Consider the following 22,672-nt stretch of genomic DNA (forward strand, 5'->3'; position numbering starts at 1 on the left):
GAAAGCGAATTATTGGAGAGAGCACGGCCTGACGAGAGACGTTTTGGCGCCGTTTTATTCGTTCACCGTGACCACGATCTCGGCTATTGCCTCGGTGAAAGCGAATTATTGGAGAGAGCACGGCCTGGCGAGAGACGTTCGGCGCGGTTTTATTCGTTCACCGTGACCACGATCTCGGCTATTGCCTCGGTGAAAGCGAATTATTGGAGAGAGCACGGCCTGACGAGAGACGTTTGGCGCCGTTTTATTCGTTCACCGTGACCACGATCTCGGCTATTGCCTCGGTGAAAGCGAATTATTGGAGGAGAGCACGGCCTGACGAGAGACGTTCGGCGCGGTTTTATTCGTTCACCCTGACCACGATCTCGGCAATTGCCTCGGTGAAAGCGAATTATTGGAGAGAGCACGGCCTGACGAGAGACGTTCGGCGCGGTTTTATTCGTTCACCGTGACCACGATCTCGGCTATTGCCTCGGTGAAAGCGAATTATTGGAGAGAGCACGGCCTGACGAGAGACGTTTCGGCGCGGTTTAATTCGTTCACCGTGACCACGATCTCGGCTATTGCCTCGGTGAAAGCGAATTATTGGAGAGAGCACGGCCTGACGAGAGACGTTTGGCGCCGTTTTATTCGTTCACCGTGACCACGATCTCGGCTATTGCCTCGGGTGAATAGCGAATTATTGGAGAGAGCACGGCCTGACGAGAGACGTTCGGCGCCGTTTTATTCGTTCACCGTGACCACGATCTCGGCTATTGCCTCGGTGAAAGCGAATTATTAGAGAGAGCACGGCCTGACGAGAGACGTTCGGCGCGGGTTTTATTCGTTCACCGTGACCACGATCTCGGCTATTGCCTCGGTGAAAGCGAATTATTGGAGAGAGCACGGCCTGACGAGAGACGTTCGGCGCGGTTTTATTCGTTCACCGTGACCACGATCTCGGCTATTGCCTCGGTGAAAGCGAATTATTGGAGAGAGCACGGCCTGACGAGAGACGTTTGGCGCCGTTTTATTCGTTCACCGTGACCCACGATCTCGGCTATTGCCTCGGTGAAAGCGAATTATTGGAGAGAGCACGGCCTGACGAGAGACGTTCGGCGCCGTTTTATTCGCTCACCGTGACCACGATCTCGGCTATTGCCTCGGTGAAAGCGAATTATTGGAGAGAGCACGGCCTGACGAGAGACGTTTGGCGCCGTTTTATTCGTTCACCGTGACCACGATCTCGGCTATTGCCTCGGTGAAAGCGAAATATTGGAGAGAGCACGGCCTGACGAGAGACGTTCGGCGCCGTTTTATTCGTTCACCCGTGACCACGATCTCGGCTATTGCCTCGGTGAAAGCGAATTATTGGAGAGAGCACGGCCTGACGAGAGACGTTCGGCGCCGTTTTATTTGTTCACCGTGACCACGATCTCGGCTATTGCCTCGGTGAAAGCGAATTATTGGAGAGAGCACGGCCTGACGAGAGACGTTCGGCGCCGTTTTATTCGTTCACCGTGACCACGATCTCGGCTATTGCCTCGGTGAAAGCGAATTATTGGAGAGAGCAGGGCCTGACGAGAGACGTTAGGCGCCGTTTTATTCGTTCACCGTGACCACGATCTCGGCTATTGCCTCGGTGAAAGCGAATTATTGGAGAGAGCACGGCCTGACGAGAGACGTTTGGCGCCGTTTTATTCGTTCACCGTGACCACGATCTCGGCTATTGCCTCGGTGAAAGCGAATTATTGGAGAGAGCACGGCCTGACGAGAGATGTTTGGCGCCGTTTTATTCGTTCACCGTGACCACGATCTCGGCTATTGCCTCGGTGAAAGCGAATTATTGGAGAGAGCACGGCCTGACGAGAGACGTTTTGGCGCCGTTTTATTCGTTCACCGTGACCACGATCTCGGCTATTGCCTCGGTGAAAGCGAATTATTGGAGAGAGCACGGGCCTGACGAGAGACGTTTGGCGCCGTTTTATTCGTTCACCGTGACCACGATCTCGGCTATTGCCTCGGTGAAAGCGAATTATTGGAGAGAGCACGGCCTGACGAGAGACGTTCGGCGCGGTTTTATTCGTTCACCGTGACCACGATCTCGGCTATTGCCTCGGTGAAAGCGAATTATTGGAGAGAGCACGGCCTGACGAGAGACGTTTGGCGCCGTTTTATTCGTTCACCGTGACCACGATCTCGGCTATTGCCTCGGTGAAAGCGAATTATTGGAGAGAGCACGGCCTGACGAGAGACGTTCGGCGCGGTTTTATTCGTTCACCGTGACCACGATCTCGGCTATTGCCTCGGTGAAAGCGAATTATTGGAGAGAGCACGGCCTGACGAGAGACGTTCGGCGCCGTTTTATTCGTTCACCGTGACCACGATCTCGGCTATTGCCTCGGTGGAAAGCGAATTATTGGAGAGAGCACGGCCTGACGAGAGACGTTCGGCGCGGTTTTTATTCGTTCACCGTGACCACGATCTCGGCTATTGCCTCGGTGAAAGCGAATTATTGGAGAGAGCACGGCCTGACGAGAGACGTTTGGCGCCGTTTTATTCGTTCACCGTGACCACGATCTCGGCTATTGCCTCGGTGAAAGCGAATTATTGGAGAGAGCACGGCCTGACGAGAGACGTTCGGCGCCGTTATATTCGTTCACCGTGACCACGATCTCGGCTATTGCCTCGGTGAAAAGCGAATTATTGGAGAGAGCACGGCCTGACGAGAGACGTTTGGCGCCGTTTTATTCGTTCACCGTGACCACGATCTCGGCTATTGCCTCGGTGAAAGCGAACTATTGGAGAGAGCACGGCCTGACGAGAGACGTTCGGCGCCGTTTTATTCGTTCACCGTGACCACGATCTCGGCTATTGCCTCGGTGAAAGCGAATTATTGGAGAGAGCACGGCCTGACGAGAGACGTTCGGCGCCGTTTTATTCGTTCACCGTGACCACGATCTCGGCTATTGCCTCGGGTGAAAGCGAATTATTGGAGAGAGCACGGCCTGACGAGAGACGTTTGGCGCCGTTTTATTCGTTCACCGTGACCACGATCTCGGCTATTGCCTCGGTGAAAGCGAATTATTGGAGAGAGCACGGCCTGACGAGAGACGTTCGGCGCCGTTTTATTCGTTCACCGTGACCACGATCTCGGCTATTGCCTCGGTGAAAGCGAATTATTGGAGAGAGCACGGCCTGACGAGAGACGTTTGGCGCCGTTTTATTCGTTCACCGTGACCACGATCTCGGCTATTGCCTCGGTGAAAGCGAATTATTGGAGAGAGCACGGCCTGACGAGAGACGTTCGGCGCCGTTTTATTCGTTCACCGTGACCACGATCTCGGCTATTGCCTCGGCGAAAGCGAATTATTGGAGAGAGCACGGCCTGACGAGAGACGTTCGCGCCGTTTTATTCGTTCACCGTGACCACGATCTCGGCTATTGCCTCGGTGAAAGCGAATTATACGGCCCTGCAATGACTTTTTGACTGGTTTTTAATTTGCACCGATCCTGAGCGCACTGAACATAGTAACTTAATTAAACTTTTCTTTTTCTCAAATTTCGCTTTATTTTAAAAGTTATAGGCAAATTAGAATGAAAAAAACAAGCAAAAAATAACCTCCTTCGTGACTTCGTAGGTCCTGGCTTGAGTATCCGTGAAATAGAGGAGGGGTAGTGAGCTCATCGAGCGCTCACGGCTGCCGCACTCCGTGTCGACGGCTCGAGAGGGCGCCACTAAAGCACGTGTTGGATAGGCTGCATGAAGCGGGCGGCCAGGGCGGCTTGCATTGCATTTGCTGCACGATTAAAGACTAATTCGCCATAACACTTCATTGGCCACAAACGTCAGCAAACACGGAGTAAATATCAGTTAAGAACGGGAGCCACTTCGCGCTGCCAGCCAAGCCCCCGCCGAAAGCCTACGGAACGCTAGGAACCGGTCGGATCCTCGAGTCGGTATACGACAGCAGCGCCGCCGCACACATCCGGGACTCTCTACCTTCGCCGTCGTCGGCGCCTCATCCCACTAGCCCTTTCTAGTATGCGCCGTTTTTTCCGCCGCCTGGTGACGGGTATGTCGACGGGTCATTTCTTGTTTCCGTATTTTATCTTTTTGTAATCGAAAATACTGAACAAAAACTACTTTCATACATAACTGAAACGGTTCGCGACACTTATATTTTGTATCTCAACTAAAAAAAAGGATTTTAGCGGTTCTGACCAGTAGTAAGCCCAGGACCAAAGACGTCACATATCGCGCGCTTTCAGCAACGCGGGCCGCCCTCGTAGGTGGAGGAGGTTTCCGCATCGATGGGTTAAAATATGACGCAGGGATATTTAGTTACTCTCTCCGTGCCCGCTGGCTTGCCCGAATCCTAAGAGACGTGGAAACCGCAAAATAAGGTTGACGCTTAGGGACACTGACAGGGTATTTATGCTCGTCAAGGTTTTTAGTTGTACGTGACATATGAGAGCTCAACTACCCAGAACAAAATTTACGGCTCGAAATTCGGTTTCTTTCCGCCCGAAAACCGCCGATCAAGAACTGGCCGCTTCGAGTCTCGCTCACTCTCTTTTTCGCGGTCACGGGCCGTTTTCTAAGGTATCGATGCGACCACCAAATTTAATCAAAGTCGTGGGTCACTGAAGGCACACACTCAATAGTAAAAATAGAAAAAAATATGAAACCCATTTTTTGTGGCTTCTAAAAAGCTGTAAATACGTTGATTGGAAAAAAAAGTTCCACAGACAACCGGAAGCATCCTGTGCGTTCGTCGTTTCGTGTATCGTGGGACTCGCGGGGACGGCGATGGCAGCGGACGACGGACGTGGGACCTCTATTTCAGAACTGTCGTTCGCGGTACCGGCGAATACTGTCTACCGTTAAAAAAAGAAATTTGGGACTGATCAAAAGAATTGGTATTCATCCCGTACGACACGCCCGACCACCAAGCCGATTTGCACGAAGACGTCGCCGAGCCGTCGCTCCCTTCTCGTGGCTGAAGACATCGCTCGCGCAAACGTCAAGCACGACGTGTCTACTTCGAGTTGAATATGCACGCGTACGATTTCTTTACTAGGTGCGAATGTCCCCAAAGCGTTGTGCTTCCCGTCTTCGACCCGGGAGTGCTTTTGCTAGAGAAAAATCGACAGCAAACTTTCCAACTTACAGTTTACTGGCTGAATTATTACTAAGAAAAAAGATCCAGCACGAAAGAGATGCCCCAGTAGCTCAGTGGGAAAGACGTCCGGTTCATATACGCTAGGTCCGGGTTCGATGCTCTTTTTTTTTTTTCAAACATTTTCCGATGTTTACATATCTTTTTTTTTTTTTTTTTTACAATCATCACTGAAGAAACAAACAAAAAAAATAACAAACAAATGTTGTGGACGATACTTCGCTGAATTAAATGGTATGGGATTTCCGTTTTGACACCTGCGAACTCCATGTAATCACTTTCCACAAAATGCAAGGAGCATATAAATCAGGCAGCGTCCGCTTTCCGAGGTGCCCGTATATGTTCTACAGGAATTGCAGCCAGCCATTGGTCCCGATCCCGTTGATCTTTCGGAAACTCTGTCGCACAATGCCACTTTTTTTCGGATGCAGGACATGTGAGCCAGCTCTTCACGCAACATCTTGGGTGTATTCTTTTCGGAGCCCATCATGGAAATTCACCACGGGCACTCACTACTCATCTCCAACTCCTCAATGCACAAAACAACTCATCTTGGAGTACAGAACAACGAGCGGAACAAACATAACTGCAAAAGTATCGCACGGCGAGCAGTTCCCGCACGCCGCATGTCGTGTCGTCTGCTACGGAGAGGAGAAAAAAAAAAGACAAAAAACGCACGGTCGGGTGTAGCCACGTGACTTCCGCCACTCACTCTCTTCTCTCCACTTCTCCGATCTCCGTCGGGTTTCGGTTTCGGTTTCGAGCAGTTGCGTCTTTTGGCTTTATTAAAAAAATACGCTACTCTGTTGCAAAATATTAATTGGGTAGTCCTCCGACACCATAATAAAGCGCCTGACAAAAAATAAAAAAAAAAAATTTTGAGGGGTGTCAGTGTCCCTTTAAAGGGGCCCTGCAGTCATATTTAAGCGTCCACCTTTTTTTGCGGTTTCCACGTCTCTTGTGAATCGACAAAGCGCTTTGCTGTCAAGAATAAATTGCAACGAAAGAGGACCGAAAGGCATGCATTTTTTACGCTCATAAATAACGTTTTTACCGACGGACAAGACACGGACACACACTTGAGGAAGTGTTCACATTCGAACAATATATCGTACGTATCACACGATGCAGCGTTATCCGAAAAGAATTTATTTGAGAAAGATCTCAAATAACACAGTCACAGTCGACGACAGTCACATCTTGACGATCGGACAGAATCCGAGATGGCTTCGTTTTGGAGAGAGCTTCCTTTTTTCACAACCGCACCAAGGCAATGGAACGAACGCGACTGACCCGTTTCCCACCCCGTCCCCAACCCGGACAACTATTCTTGGAGACGACTGACGATTCTACGCGGATTATCTGTAAGAGGGGGGAGAACAATGTTCGCAAAATCGCGTCGAGGGTCGTTCGACGTCCTTCACCTCATTCGTTTCCCGTGAATGTAAAGCAGAAAAACTTGAAAGGCAGGCACTTACCAGCAGTGGCGTACGCAGGATTTCATTTCGGAGGGGGCCGGACCAACGGGGACAAGATAAGGGGGTAAAGGGAGTAAAAGGGGTAAAGGGGTAAAGGTGGTAAAGAGGGATAAGATAAAAAGAGAAAAAAAGTCCAAGAGGAAATAAAAACATTTTCATTTTTTTAGGAACTATGCATTATTTTATTAAATAATTATAGTTGTCATAATGGTTTTGGATGATTATGATACAAAAAAATGGTGCCGGGAAATTCCTCACCAGGAAGGCATTTGCACTTTACTTTTTATTATTTACAAGTCACGTCAACAGAAGGCACCAGAGTTAGCAGAAAACAAGAATCATAAAAACAAATATTATATAAAGCACGACTCCAATGCACGAAGCCGCCAGTCATCGGGGCTGATAAAGCCATGATGCATGAAACGCGAACACCTTGATGGATAGACGATAAACACTGGAAAGCTGCTCCACCATAAATTGCTTCCCATCTTAACCTGATCGAACCAACAAAAATCTCACGTGATTTGTTCGTTGGTGTCGATTTCTAAGCTTTCCGAAGTCCGTTCACAAATGAAAGTCAAGGAAGTCACACGACGAAACAAAGGAACGCTGGAAAATGGTTTGTACACTCACATATGGCACTTGGCTCTCGTCCTGAGGCAGCAGGTCACACACTCGCGCCCATATAACTCGCGCGGTTCTCAAACTGCGGATGACAACTTCCGTACTCGAGCCTTGAACCGCAAATCCCGCGCCTTTAGGCGCCTATCTTCACTTTGTTAAGTGTTTTCCCGCCACCCAAGAAGCCAATCAGATATCGCTCTTTTTAGACCAATGGGAGCCACGTGGTACAAAGCAAACATATATAATACAGAATCCAATTAAGAAAGGACATGTACACATACCCCGAAAACTCCCAAAAAACTCCGCCCTAACTGTCGACCGTCACCCGGACATCGCTTCCAGGGAAAAAAAAACCTCGTCGGGGTGCAAGAGCAGTACCGACTACCGATGCTTCTTCTCAAAAAAAAAAAAAAAAAAAGGCTACAAAACATCGAGGGGCCCCGCTGCGCTCGAGCGGGGCACACACAGCGCATGGTACGCACCCAGAGCGGGGGTTCTCGAGGAACAAGTAAGACGGGGGACAAGGGGGCCGCTCCGTGGCGACGACAAACCAGCCCCGGCGACTCCGCGCAATTGGGGCACTCGCGAAGCAATAAAAGTAGAAGTAAACGAATATATTTTCATCAGAATTAATTGGGGGGCTAGTTGGTTGAACATCTAGACGGTGGATTTGAAAGCGCAAAAGACTGAGAAGAGAAGGAGGGAAGCGCTCTGTCCTGTCCCCTCCTTCTCTTCTCAGTCTTTTGCGCTTTCAAATCCACCGTCTAGAATATATTTTCTTTCCTGAGTAACGCTAGCAGTGCAGCCTACCTCACAATATATTTAACAAATGAGATATGCGGCCGATTATAGTACATATATATACAGAATGTGTGTGTGTGTGTATGTGTGTGTGTGTGTGTGTGTGTGTGTGTGTGTGTGTGTGCGTGTGAATCCCGCAGTGCCGGCTACACCGCGACGACCGTTATATAAAACTATATTGGAACAGGAGAAAACGCAAAAGCAACAACACACATGTACACAAAAACAGATTGCGGAGGCCGCGGCTTACACGCCCAATCGCGCAACCCGCAGTCCTTGGTTGCGTATATCGCGATCTGTGGGGTCCCCACAAGCTGGACCCATCTTATTAAATGTTTGATGTTTTTGTCGTGTTTTCTTCTTACTAAAGGTTGGGTTGTATCGTTTCACACGCGTGGAAATTCAGCAAAGCGTGAATATTAAGTCGGATGCTTCCATAATCTTAGTGCTGTGGTTTGTAGAACCCTTGGTCCTGCACATTTTTGTTATATCGCACAATCCATGACTTTCATAAAGCGTTGAATCGTGATTGGAGATGGGGGGTTTATTAGCAAATTAATCCGAGTGATCGCCACCCTTTAATAGACTATTTAATGAATAAATTCGTTAATTAATTATTCCTCAGTCAGATTACACGAAATACGTTAAAAATACTCATTTTTTATTATTTGTACTATGTCCTAAATGACCTTATTGCATTCCCTTCTTTTCTTATTTCTTTTTTTTACAACTTCTCCACAAAATTGGCTCCGCTGTAAAAAAAAAAAAAAAAACACCTCATTGATATTGATGAACTTGAGAGTCAGTGACCTTGCCCACTCCCCCCCCCCCCCCTAGAAAGTTTCAGGGGGGGCCGCGGCCCCTTCGGCCCCCCCCACCCCCCTGCGTACGCCACTGCTTACCAGCCTTATTTCTCACAATGAAAGATAACACAGAAAGGGTACGCAGCACGCATAAAAAAAAATAAGTGGAAACTTTCAAGAGGGGCGAGAAAACGTCAAATGCAAAACCGCGAAAACATAGGTAGAGAACCGCGCCGAGCAGGTCTTCAAAGTCCCAGAGAGTGGCAGAAAATTTCTAGCTGATAGAGGGCGTGAGAGTCGCACCAGCCGCATCAACATCAGCAACATGGCGACGGCCTATACTCTGTTTCACCTTATGATGTACCGCAGGAAAGGCTACGAGCGCGAGCTCCTTGCTCTAGGGTACATCTCGGCGGCACAAGCTCTCGTGGGTTAACAGTAGCTCAAAACGCCATGAGCTCGCGCTTCTAGCCTTGTCTGAGGTACAACATAAGGTGAAACGGAGTGTAGGAGCGTTTTTTGGAAAGGTGCATAGACGTTGAGCGGCTACATGCAACGTTTCATTTATGACATCCCAGCTCTTGAGTTAATACCACATCTCAGAGGCCCCTACTCGTCCCGCAGTCGTGGCCGAGTGGTTAAAGGGATACTTCAACGAAATTTGAAATATTCCCGTCGTGTTCAAAAATAGGTTGAATATGATCCACAATATCCGTAAATGACAATCCCACGTTCGCATTTTGAGCCTGGTGGCTGTATTTTTCGTTATAAACGGCCCACCCTGGCAAGCGCTCGGAGAAGGCCCAGCGGAGACCACGTAACATCCAACGCAATCGTGACGTAGGTCGTCTCGGGACGAGCGAAGCTATGGCGAGGCTGGCGTCGAAAGGATGGCCTAGTCGTTCCAGCCACCGAAGCGGCTGCTTTTGTACGAATTTTGAGTGACGGTTTAATCTTCTATAATCTTGTAGGGGGACAATAGCGACATCTGCGACACACAAAAGGCATTCTCGGGAAGAAGGGAGTTCCTCCTTCCCCTCTTCTTTCGTCGTGGCTGGAGGCGAGACAACCTCCGTCACTAGCTGTCAAGGTTCCTAGACGAGCAGTACAAACGAGGCATTAGCGACATCCATCAGGTTTACTATTTTTTAGACCACCTGAGACTAGGTGGAAGAAACGCGACGACGTCTCTAACACAGCTAACCACTTTATTCAGTTCTCCCTCCTTTTATACACCCTGAACCCAAAATCGTCACCATTTTTTCATCCACCAGGTGCTCTTTGCTAATGGTTTAATTCGTTTTAAAATTACTTTTCGAGACTTTTTTTTAACAAGATATTGGTATGTTCGATGTGATACTGCTCCTTTGAACACATACAGACCAAAAAATGAGCGCCGAAATTTCGTTGTAGTATCCCTTTAAAGGGGCCCTGCAAGGACTTTTTACTGTTTTTTAATTTGCACCGAACCTGAGCGCACTGAACGTAGTAACTTAGTGAAACTTTTCTTTTCGCGAAATTCGCTTTATTTTAAAAGTTATAGACAATTTAGAATTACAAAAACAAGCAAAAAATAACCTCCTTCATGACGTCGTAGGTCCTGGTTTGAGTGGCCGTGAACTAGAGGAGGAATAGTGAGCTCATCGAGCGCTCACGGCCGCCGCACTCCGTGTCGACGGCGCCAAAGGGCGCCACTAAAGCATGTTCTGGATAGGCTGTATGCAGCGGGCAGCCAAAGCGGCTTTCATTGCGTTTGCTGTGCGATTAAACACTAAGTCGGCATGACGCTTCATTGGCCACAAACGACAGCAAACACGGGGTAAATATCAGTTCAGAATGGGAGCCACTTCGCGCTGCCATACCGCGAAACGGCCAAACCGCAAGACAAAGCCTCTCGCCGAAGGCCTTCGGAACGCTCGGAACCGGTCGGATCCTCCTGTCTTTACGACTGCAGCGCCACCGCGTACATCCGGGATTTTTCCGTGACGGCGCCTTATCCCACTACTCCTTTCTAGTATGCGCCGCCTTTTCCACCGCTTGGCGGCGGGTATGTTGACGGGTCATTCCTTGTTTCCGTACTTTATAAACTGCATTTATTTCTTTTTTTCATCTATAACAGTAACAAAAACTACTTTTATAAATAATTGAAACGGTTCGCGCCACTTATATTTTGTATTTCGACCAAAAATAAGTTTTTAGTTGCTCTGGTTGATAATAAGCCAGCACTGATCAGTGATGAGGAGCTGTTGTGCACGGTATTGTGTAAATCGTCTAAGGACGAAAAAAAGACGTACCTTCCCCCCATCTTCCGTCGCTAGTGGACGCTGGATTAAGCTCGTTCCTAAACCGCGAGGGGAAAAGACGCTGATCCAGAGGCACGAACAGCTTCACGCACATTGCACTCGCTAGACACATACACACGGCGTCGATTCTTGGTCGGTATCCAAGCGTGCGAAGGCACAGAGACACGGCACTTCGGCGTGCCAAGGAAGCTTTGAACACGCCGCCAGCCCTTCCTTTCGACGCGTTGTGCCTTTTTCCTGCGACACTGCACTTTCGTAAAATTTTCCACGTGTTCACAACGGCAAGTCTCAACAATACACGGAGTCTTCAAAAAACTTCTTCGGCGAATGACGACGAACGAGTAGAAAACGTGTCGTCAGCACGCTGGAAAACCGCAGCAAAGGCTAGCAAAAACGGCAAATCGTATCCCAAGCGAGTGAAGCCCGGTGGCTTCACTTGCGCTGCAGCGAACAAGCGGGGAAGCGCGATCCAGCAATTGTCATAGAGATCAGTGAGTAGTAAGTCCAGGACCAAAGACGTCACATTTTGCGCGCTTTCGGTACCGCGGGTCGCCCTCGTCGGTGGAGGAGGTTTTCGTGTCGTCCGGTTAAAATATGGCGCACTGATATTTAGCCACTCTTTCCATGCCCGCTGGCTCGCCCGAACCCCAAGAGACGTGGAAACCTCATTAAAAGTAGACGCTTAAAGGGGCCCTGCAATCATATTTAAGCGTCTACCTTTTTTGCGGTTTCCACGTCTCTGGGGGTTGGGGCAAGCCAGCGGGCACGGAAAGAGTAACTAAATATCAGTGCGTCATATTTTAACCGGACGACGCGGAAACCTCCTCCACCGACGAGGGCGACCCGCGGTACCGAAAGCGCGCAAAATGTGACGTCTTTGGTCCTGGGCTTGCCACTGGTCAAAGCCGCTAAGAGCTTTTTTTTAGTCGAGATACAAACTATAAGTATCGCGAACCGTTTCAATTATGTATGAAAGTAGTTTTTGTTCACTATTTTAGATCAGAAAAGAAACAAATGCAGTTTAGAAAGTACGGAAACGAGAAATGACCCGTCGACATACCCGCCACCAAGCGGCGGAAAAAAACGGCGCATACTAGAAAAGGCTAGTGGGATGAGGCTACGACAAACGAGGAGCGTAGAAAAGTCCCGGATGTACGCGGCGGCGCTGTGGTCGTATACCGGCTCAAGAATCCGACCGGTTCCGAGCGTTCCGAAGGTCTTCGGCGCGGGCCCTGTTGGCGATTTGGCCATTTGGCGGTGCGTCAGCGCGAAGTGGCTCCCGATCTGAACTAATCTTTACCCCGTGTTTGCTGTCGTTTGTGGCCAATGAAATGTTATGCCGAATTAGTGTTTAGTCGCGCTGCAAATGCAATACGAGCTGCCCTGGCCGCCCGCTTCATACAGCCTATCCTACACGTGCTTTAGTGGCGCCCTCTTGAGCCGTCGACACGGAGTGCGGCAGCCGTGTGCGCTCGATGAGCTCACTACTCCTCCTCTAGTTCAAGGCCACTCAAGGCAGGACCTACGACGTCATGAAGGAGGTTATTTTTTGCTTGTTTTTGTCATTCTAATTTGCCTATAACTTTTAAAATAAAGCGAAACTTGAGAAAAGAAAAGTTGGATTAAGTTTCTACGTTCAGTACGCTCAGGTTCAGTGCAAATTAAAAACCAGTCAAAAAGTCATTGCAGGGCCCCTTTAAATATGATTGCAGGGCCCCTTTAAGGCGATGGACTAGAAATCTATTGGGGTCTCCCCGCACAAGTTCGAATCCTGTCGACTGCGCAAACATTTTTTTCTTCTTTTTATGTGAGCACGGACGCCGTCCGGACGGACGGACGGACAAGGCTAGACCCTAAAGAGCCTCGCCCCTTAAAATGCCCTCTCCCTCTCACCCCGAATGTCGTCTGCTCCGCCGAGTGGGCTGTACCTAGCATCCGGCTGGCGTGCAAACTATGTTTAAAATCGCGTCATTTTGGAAGTTTCAAGCGCAGATGCGCAGACTTTGGTATGCCATTTATCGTGTAATACTATGCTAGATAAAAAGACTAACAGGGTCCAATTGCGCTGTTACCTGCGTGCAAATAAATTAAAAAAAAATAGGGAAAACTGTCATATAGGCCGGCCCCTTGGGCGAAAAGTAAATCCGGTTGCTGTACCTTTTTTACTATATAAAGGTCGTACTCGTGTCTGAAATAATAAATAAAAACGTGCTTCTGAGGGTAGTACTGTCGGCTGACTCAACTGCTATTTAAGTAACAGAAAAAAGATATACTAGTTGATCATTTACCGAAATAGAACAACAGAGAGCTGTAGACTGATTTTGGAGTAGCCATAACTATTCTAAGAACGCTAACCACTTCACAACCGCAGCCACGACCGAGTGTTCGATGTTCGGTGCAGCCCGCCGGTACAGCCCAAAGATGGAAAATGGCAACCTCCCGGTTTGTCGTCTGCTAGCGGAGTCGGGCGCGTGCCCTCTCTCTCGTTTTACCCCGCCGAACCCGCTGAATTTCCCGGACGTATGGAGACGGCGCTGCTGTCGAACAAAATGGTGCCGCCCAGAGAGCGCTAAATGGGTGGGGGAGGGAGTGCGGCTGGAGTGTGGACATTCGATGTATGTTTTTTGACGTTCTGAAGACAAAGCACGCGAAAATAGAGTAGTCAACATTGCAACGTCAGAGCATCACAAGCAGCTCCTGCCTCCTCCTCCTACTTCACCCCCCCCCCCTCTCCACCAAGTATCGGAGTATCGGACTATGCCAACCAATGAGAACGGACTTTTTTTTCTTTTTGTTTTTCTGACGTCACGAAAGGGGCAGGAGCGTTGGCGCATTGCGGGCGAAACCTCACCTGCTGCTGTCAAATTAAAGAGAGAGAGAGAGGGAGAGAGAGAGAGAGAAATGCATTAACCAATCAGGGACCCCAACGAGCACCTGGTTGTCTGCTCATTGACAATCCGATGACGTGGTCTAATAAAAACGGACTTTTTGCGCCTCTTGATTCGATCGTTCTTATGCCACGATCTGATTGGCTGCTGAACGATAATGAGATGCACGGAGCTAGCCACGCTCTGTGAACGTTTCTTAAGTTGTCACTGGGCATATAGATACCCGAAATCGTAACGTGACTGCACCGCAACTGGCGATGGGAAGAACCGAGAGCTTGCACACAGCGCCGGTAAGGGCTTCGTTTTGTACTTCCGTCGTGGGAGATTCCATTAAAATCAGGTGCAGAAGTTGTATATATTGCACGTCCGCGTCAGGATGGAATTTGATGAAACTTCCGTCCCAGCGGGAAAGCACGATTCAAGTCGATGCGACGAACGCGCGCCCTAACGCAGAAATCACGGCTGGAGAAAAATATACCAAACTCGAACAGGATATTGCGCAAGCCGGTACGATCGCACAAAGAGTAAAATAACATAAAATAAAAAAGGACTAACGTAACAAAGATGCCTGTTTCACGGACGATGTGCTTCATTCTCTGCGCGATAAAGATATGCCGGAAAGAAGCCAAGGAGGTTATAAGTATATAGGGTTCCGTGTTTTCGGTATATACCGATAAATACCGATAATTAACCCCCAAGGCGTTTTTTTTTTTTTTGTAATCGGTAAAAACCGAACAACACCGAGTTCAAGCTGCGTAAAAAATGGCAGCTTTGCTGAAAGAATCTTCTAGCCCGCTTTCTTTTCTCCTTGACCCGGAACACAGCCCCACTGAACTGTCCTTGGGGTGCGGGCAGCAGTCGCTAACCTCGAACACAAGGCTGTACTCTTCGCGAAGTGTAACTTCTTGGCTGAGAACACCCAACCGATAATCACAGGCATGAAATCTTTGGAGCCTGAGGAAGTACTAGTCTGCCACATGTATTCAATCGTGGTTAGTCTGGAGTCCACTCTTGCTAGCCAATGCCTTCCTGAACGGCACGCGTACGTCATCTCCATGATAGCTCAGGGATTAACCTAGCACGCAGCCGTATAATGACTACTTTAAATAACGCAAGAACCACCCCGTCGAATCTAAATAAGCACGAACAAGCGGAACTACGGGACCTTAAATCCGACCATTCAATCCTTGTCCTTTCTGCAGATAAAGGAAAGGGCACTGTTGTCATTGATAAAGAGGCTTATTTTCAAAAAATGGATGCCATCCTCCAGGACACTGCGCATTTTGTAAAGTTAGCACAGGATCCGACTAAAAAATCTGAAAGGGCTCTGGTTGACCACCTACGTGATCTAAAAAAGAAGAACCGCTTAAATGACACAATTTACCGCCGCCTTTTTTCTTCCGATGGTTGTACTCCAAAACTTTACGGCCTCCCCAAAACTCACAAACCCGATTGTCCTCTACGACCGATTGTGTCGTTTGTTGGTTCCCCCACGTACAACCTATCTAAATATCTAGTAGAGCTGCTTTCTCCCATAACAGGGAATATCAACTTTACAGTTATAAACTCTCGAGAATTTGTTGACCTAATTCGAGGTCATGTTCTGGACAAGGGAGGTGTAATGGTCTCGTTTGATGTCATATCTTTGTTCACTAATGTTCCGACCACTCTTGCAGTGGAAGTTGCCGAAACACGCCTACGTAATGACTCCACACTTTCGTCACGGACATCTCTGACAGTTGAGGATATTATTATTCTTTTGCGTTTTTGTCTAAATCAGTCGCATTTCACCTTCCGTGGACAATTCTATCGTCAGATTGAAGGTTGCCCAATGCGTAGTCCGGTATCTGTGACCTTGGCGAATCTGGTAATGGAACACATAGAGCAGACCGCGTCAGAAGTAAAAGCATGCCCTGTCAAATTCTATCGACGTTACGTAGATGACACTTTCGTTATTTTAAATGAGAATCACGTCGATGACTTCCATGCAACCCTAAACAGCATTGAACCTTCCATACAGTTCACGCGAGAAGTTGAACAAAATAGCACGTTACCTTTTTTGGACGTAACTGTTTGCCGAAGTGACACCGGTCAGATTGAAACCACCGTGTATCGTAAACGTTGTGATACCGGCAATTTTTTGAGTTTCAATTCTCACCACCCTGTAGAACATAAGCGAGCCGTTGTAAAAAACTTTAATTAGCCGATCAGAACATTTGCCTTCAAATTCAGATTTACGAGCATCGGAAGTTCAGACTGTTATCGGATCCCTTTTGAGGCGCGGGTATTCACAAGGTTTTATTGAAAACACACGTAAACAGATGCAGCAGGGAAGAACAAAAGCGACTAATAATTACAAAGCAGGCGTGGTGACTATCCCTTATGTAAAAGGCGTCTCAGAATCTATTCGCCGGTCCCTCCTGCCACTAGGTATACGAACAACTTTCAAACCCCATATAAAATTACGTGACCTCATTTCGAAGTCAAAAGATCCAACCCCTCCTGAATATCGAAGTGGTGTTGTATACAAAGTGAACTGTCAGGACTGTGACAAGTGTTACATCGGAGAAACTGGCCGCAAACGGAGTACCCGCCTCAAAGAGCACAAAAGAGACGTGGAGAAGGCAACACATGCCACAAGATCAAAAACTGAACTGGTGGACCATTGTTGGACGACTGGTCACACTTTTGACCTGGCGAACGCTGTGACCCTGGCACGCGAACAACGGTGGGGCCCCAGAAGATTTCTGGAATCATGGTGTATTCGCAGTGACCCATCCGCCTGCAATTCTAACCGCGGCCCCCTCCCCGACCTATACACCGACATCCTGAAATAACTTGTCATTTAACTTACCGTCCAGGACGGACGTAAAAAGAAGTTGAAGCGAGGGCAGACGATGATAATGTCTCCCGTATGCCACGGACGAAGAAGTCGGCAGAACCAGCGCTACGGATGAAGAGAAGGAAGAAGAAGCGTTGCATTTCTGGTAGCTAGTCGGGTGTTCCCAGGCCGCACTGATGATGTCTCCCGTATAGGAGACGAAACGTCTGAGAAATGTTGATATTGTTATGCAAGTCGGAGGTATTTGTTTTTAATCATGAATCCCGGCTTTTGGAACATTTTTGTAAGGTCTACTACAGGAAAAATTCCGCCTTCAAACTGCTAGAGAAAAATGATATCTTCAACTCAATACAAACGCACCTTTTCTTTTCTTTTTTTCCCCTGGCATTACAAATTAGGATTTTAGTCAAGTTACCATTGGCCTGTGGACGCATGTAAACGGCGTCCGATGTTGGGCAGGAGGGAGCTACTGGGCATGCACAGAATCCGTTCCACAGCCCTGAAAACAAAGATGGCGACGCACGAAGGCGCCTATTGGAATGGCCCATAGCCACATACGTATGCAGTTGCTTAGAGTGAGCTCAGTGGTGTCTCGCGCATGCCACTGTACTTTATTTTGCCAGGAGATGCATCTGCTGGTCCACCGCTCTCATGTGCGGCGGAGCTTCGCTCGTTGTGGGCAGAGCCTCTTCCCTCGATCTTACGTTGCAAGAGACCGTAAGAGCTAGTTCAAGACGAAGGCGCTAGTCGGAGAGAACCCTGTAGCGTTTTGGAGAACGACGACGGCGTCTTGCTGTTCGTCGGAGCGGGTGCCGTGTCCTTCTTCGTTGTGAGCCGGTACTTCCCCTTCATGTCCCTCTGGATGCTGGTCGTCGGAGCGGGTGCCGTGGCCTTCTTCGTTGTGAGCCGGTACTTCCTCTTCATGTCCCTCTGGATGCCGGTCGTCGGAGCGGGTGCTGCGGCCTTCTTCGTTGTGAGCCGGTACTTCCTCTTCATGTCCCTCTGGATGCCGGTCGTCGGAACGGGTGCTGCGGCCTTCTTCGTTGTGAGCCGGTACTTTCTCTTCATGTCCCTCTGGAAGACGACGAAGCGCTTTCGGTTCAGGTCATTCTGGCGGTCCTTCCAGACGCCCATGCTGAGCTTGTTCCGCATGCCGCGATGCACGGCGAAGGCTTCGTCCAGCACCCAGAACTCGAACCCGGCCAGGTGGGTCTCGTACACCTGGCCATACATGGAACTTTTTTTTTTCATCGCATACAATATGATTAATGCTGACCGAGGAACGCACAATACTTATGTGCAAGCACAGAATGTTTTTCCGTATACAGTTCCAAACGAACGCCCTCCCGCGGTGGAGAGATAGAGAGGAAAAATATAGGTGGGCGATCTCTTGGGAGTGGGCGTTCATTCGGTATTTTACGGGCACGGGTTCCCCTTCCTGATCTTAACGGAAAAAAAACGAACAACGATGCTCATGAACTCTTGTTAGTTTGTATAAAATGGTGCTGACTGTCGTACTGTGTTAAGCACCAACAGCTAGCAACTTGCAGCAGTTAAAGGATCTGCAAACGAAAAATTTACGTCGTACCCCTCCTTTCAGCCTCTCTTTGTCTGGCTGCACGACGCCATTTTTGAGTAAAAGCGGCAGCGAGGGGAAGCATTTCGAACAATGAATCGCACAACTTTTATATAGTATATCTACAGGGGCTTTAGCAGCAACCACAATTCGTTAAACAACAACAACATCGATGGTATAAAGGAAGGCCGCGAGGCATTCTTTTGCGTGCGCTTATTCTATTTGCAACTCTATCGGCAAGCACTTTAAGCTGTCCACTTGGGTAGGCAGCTCTCCGCCTCTCTTTCGCGTCTTCTCTGCTGGGTGGCGTCGCCCCCTGTGGAGTTGCGAATAGGCAGGCAAAGCTTTCAGGGGTAATCAACAGATATCGCCAGTATTCCTGCCAGTCAGTGGACGCTCACTTGACATTACCCATCCGTACAACGACTATACTAGAGTTAGAGACAGTGGGGTACCAACTTGTTTTTGAGCGGGCGAGCAAACCAGCCCCCCCCCCCCTCCCCCGGCCAGGGCCAGGGGGTGGTACCCTTGGTATCCCTTGGGCACCACCGGCCAGCGTTTGCCCTGCCCAGTGGCGGCTGTTTCAGGGGGGGGGCAAAACACATGCTTCGCCCCCCCCCCCAACTCGATGAACTAAGGGGGGGGGGGGGCAGGCGCCCCCCTTGCCCCCCCCCTCCCTCGGTTGGTATGCCCATGGTTAGAGAGATGGTTTTCGAAATAATTGATGCCTGAAACATCCGTGGGAGTCGGGATGACCTTGCAGACGTACGAACGGATGGAGAGATGGTCACTCCATAATATAAGCTGCGTTTTAAGTATCGATACGCCAATTGGTCGCCGCGATTTTGGTGCTTAGGTTTCAATTTAAAAATGAACCTTCCTGAGCATTAGGTATTCAATGTCGGGAACCTCAGGCAATGTCGTTTTCTCCGTCGAAGCCTGCTTTAACATTGCTGAGGGACATTAAAGCGCTTCCTGCAATTTCAGATATAGCTTCAGATAACTGGAAACAATGATTTCAACCAAGAAGATGGCGAAAGTGCCGTTCCTCTGAAGCAGTTAGTGGTTCGAGGCTACTCCATTGATCGGTTAGCAGAAGATGAAATCAACAGATAAAGAGGCGGGTTGTTTGATGAACTGCGCGGTGGATAAACGGTGGAGGAATATATATGGATGCCTGACAAACTGCATCAGAGGTCATTTGTCATCCAAGTGCTCGAGCGGAGACGTGCACTGGAGTGATGGATGAACAAGCGCAATAAGCTATGGTTGGTGACATTAGGAGTGAAGTGGGCGCTCCTCCCACTTCTTTCCACTTTAGCAAAGCGAACGCTGTAGAGGCGACCTCCTCTCCAGCGTTCGCTCTGCTAAAGTGGGAAGAGGTGGGAGGAGCTTCCACGTATAAATGACTGATGACACAGGTATATGAATGAATGGGCTCACCTTGCATGCACCGACGAACAGAGGAAACGATACACTGGGTCAGCGAATTCAGCCGAACACTCCGGCTGAGACCCTCAATCGATTCGGTGCGGAAAGTTCGCCACAATAAATAAATGCATGAATACGAACCAAGTTAGTAACTCCGTAATTTAATTTTCGTCAACAAAAATATGAGTAGGTGTGTTTCAGGATGCATGCAGGGACCACGTGACAATTAAGAATATGTGGGTTTGTGTGCCAAACCAACGGGGAGCATCAGGGGTATATTACAATAGAAAGTTTTAGTAGATCACCCTGATAAGTTCGATAACGGTACCCGATATTCCGCCGAAGCCTTTGCACATGCATCGTTTCGCTATCAGGTGCCGTTATCGGAGCTGTCGGAACGATCTACTAAAGCTCCCAAATGGCATTCAGCAACAGGTGGACAGAGGGAAGTGTAATTTCAATTGAAGATGTCCTCGGAGTTTACATCTTACTTCTGACCACGTGGGACTGCTGTCATCTGTCATCTTGGCATAACAACCTGTGGCTTAATGAGAACTCAAAACGTCCATCCGGAACATTCAGGAAAGATCAATAATACCTAAAACAACGAGAGAAAAAAAAATTAAAAAAGTGTAAGCATGCAATTCCTAACAAACTGACCTGAGTGTTCCTGGTGAACCCGTAGCCGACGAACCTCTCGTCATAGCGCGGCACGACTTTGGCAGCCACATAGAAAGGTTCGTAGAAGAACTCGTACCTCTTCACGCTGTACGCGGCACGCAGTCCGTCGCCGTGCTGCTTTAGGCCTTCCCATATGCCGTGGTTCGTGGCGTATTGGTTGGGGATGAAAGACTTCTGGTGGAAAGGCCTCGCCTCCTTCCGCCGGACAAGGTGCAAAAGCTCCCGTTTCGTCCTGGGCACCGGGGCAGTCTCCGACATCTCGTAAGTTGGCACCACAAACACGCACTTTGTACACGGAAGGGTCCGCCTGAAGAAGTGGGACAGTTCCTCCCAGAGTCCCGGCTTCGGCATGATGTCGATGTCTGTGAGAAAGAAGTACCTCTGGGCGCAGCCGTCCCTGGCCACGTTCCGGAGATGGTTCTGAGGGTAGAGCATCTGTTTCGCACTTCCCTTGACAACTTTCGTCTTGCCGACGTTCTGTAGAACCTTCAGGAGAACTGCGTGGGTGCCGCAAGAAAAATCGGAGCCGAGTTCGTCCGACCACACGGTCTTCCTGGTCAGGTTCTCGTCAGCCGGATACACCAGATCCACTCGCATGTTGGTCTTGATGGCTTCCGAACAGAAACGGATGAGGGAAAGGTACAGCTTGACGGCTTGGAACTGCGTCGAGTTGGCTACGAAGACCGCCAGGGACACCGGCCCGTTCCAGAGCTGGACAAGGTCGACAAGCCAGGAGAGGCGGTCTAGGGAGCCCTGCGTCGCGAGACAGACGTCTCCGCCACCGTCTTGAGGTCCTAGTTTCGCTTGGGGCGACAGGAACCTACGAGCAATCTTGTACTTGCGGCTGGAATCAAGCGACTGCTTGTCGACGTCGAACTTGAAGGGTGCCCTGCTGGCTAGGACGTCTAGGATGTGGACGCGGTCTTCGGTTGCGCCCAAGAGGACGTCGCCCGATTGTCCGTACCTCCAGCGGTGGTTTGGTGCGGTCGTTTGGTTCGGGTGCTTGCCCGACGGACTGTTCTGCGCCGAGTGCTCTAGGCGGTTGAAGATCAGGAGGCCGAAGAGGTTGCAGGTGAACAGGACGCCGATGACGAGGAAGACCGGAGTTCGCCTCAGGACGTTTCGGCTTCCCAGTTGGTGTGGCCTTGGCATCATTGGCTACAAACACCTGGCCATAAAGATGACAACGAAATACAACATCATGAAGTGGAAGTGACCTGCCTGATCTTAACACGATGTGTAGTTTCCTGTTCTTAACGTGATGTGGAAGCTTTCTGACCGCACTTAACATGAAGTGGCGGTTGTCTGCATATCCTTAACTTGACCTGGTAGCTTCCTGCCTGTTCTTAACATGATGGAATCGAAAACGGATGGGCACACACTAAAGAAGCAGATGGCGGACATGCGCTTTCTTTCTGGTTTATAATTCGTAAACGTCTCGCTAGCCACAACTTTTCTACATCGATGGCATCGGAATGTTTTGCGGAGGGAGAAAGGGGTATTGCCCTCTTCCCCCCGAGTGGATATAAAAATGCCGGAGGCCGAATGTAATAAACCACGCCCTGCGTCTCTTAGACTGTCAACCCCCCCCCCCCCTTTCCCCTTTTGTTCTGACGCCACGGTTCTGCATCTCTGAAACTTTTATGGCAGGCAAAATTTTGTAACTTGCGCTTAGTAGCCACGGGGACGCAACATTCCCTGGTATTAGGCATCCACAAAATATGTTTTAACTAAAAATAAATCTTTCTAGAATTACTTTTTGCCGACCACCGGGTTGACAATCCGAGACAATCCGACTCACGGCATAGAGCGACGACATTAGAACAGGAAAGCTCGCCCCCCGTCCCGTTTTTTTTCGATAAACAGGCGCTCTGATTAGCTCGCGGAAGTCATGTGAGTGTCGGCGGCGCGTGTCACCGAAGTCGGGACAGAGTTGCTTAGACCTTTTTCGCAAAACTTCGAGCCATCACATGTAGCTGAAGTACCCTCGACGTGAAAACCTATGTTGCGCTTTTTAGACTCCCACGGCGACTAGGGAGAAGGAAGTGACAACAACGCAAAAAACGCAGATTGGATGTTTCTT

General features: G+C 49.2%; 1 protein-coding gene across 2 annotated transcripts; it reads right to left on the minus strand.

The window, feature by feature from the left end:
- Positions 1-17,525: 17,525 nt before the first annotated feature.
- LOC8035589 (beta-1,4-glucuronyltransferase 1-like) lies at positions 17,526-22,297 on the minus strand. Of its 2 annotated transcripts, none has more exons than XM_042288265.1 (3): positions 22,255-22,297; positions 20,569-21,757; positions 17,526-18,122 (listed from the first exon to the last, which is right to left on the minus strand). In XM_042288265.1, exons 2-3 carry the CDS (start codon positions 21,742-21,744, stop codon positions 17,631-17,633), a joined length of 1,668 nt encoding a protein of 555 aa, XP_042144199.1. In that variant the 5' UTR covers positions 21,745-21,757; positions 22,255-22,297; the 3' UTR covers positions 17,526-17,630. The 2 variants fall into 2 exon arrangements, with proteins under 2 accessions (XP_042144199.1, XP_042144200.1); XM_042288266.1 differs by lacking the exon at positions 22,255-22,297 and having other exon boundaries at positions 17,526-17,901; positions 17,974-18,122; positions 20,569-21,884.
- Between the last annotated feature and the right edge of the window lie 375 nt (positions 22,298-22,672).

The sequence above is a fragment of the Ixodes scapularis genome, unplaced genomic scaffold (genome assembly GCF_016920785.2).
Source record: "Ixodes scapularis isolate PalLabHiFi unplaced genomic scaffold, ASM1692078v2 ptg001458l_1__unscaffolded, whole genome shotgun sequence".
In the NCBI taxonomy this organism is placed as follows: Eukaryota; Metazoa; Arthropoda; class Arachnida; order Ixodida; family Ixodidae; genus Ixodes; species Ixodes scapularis.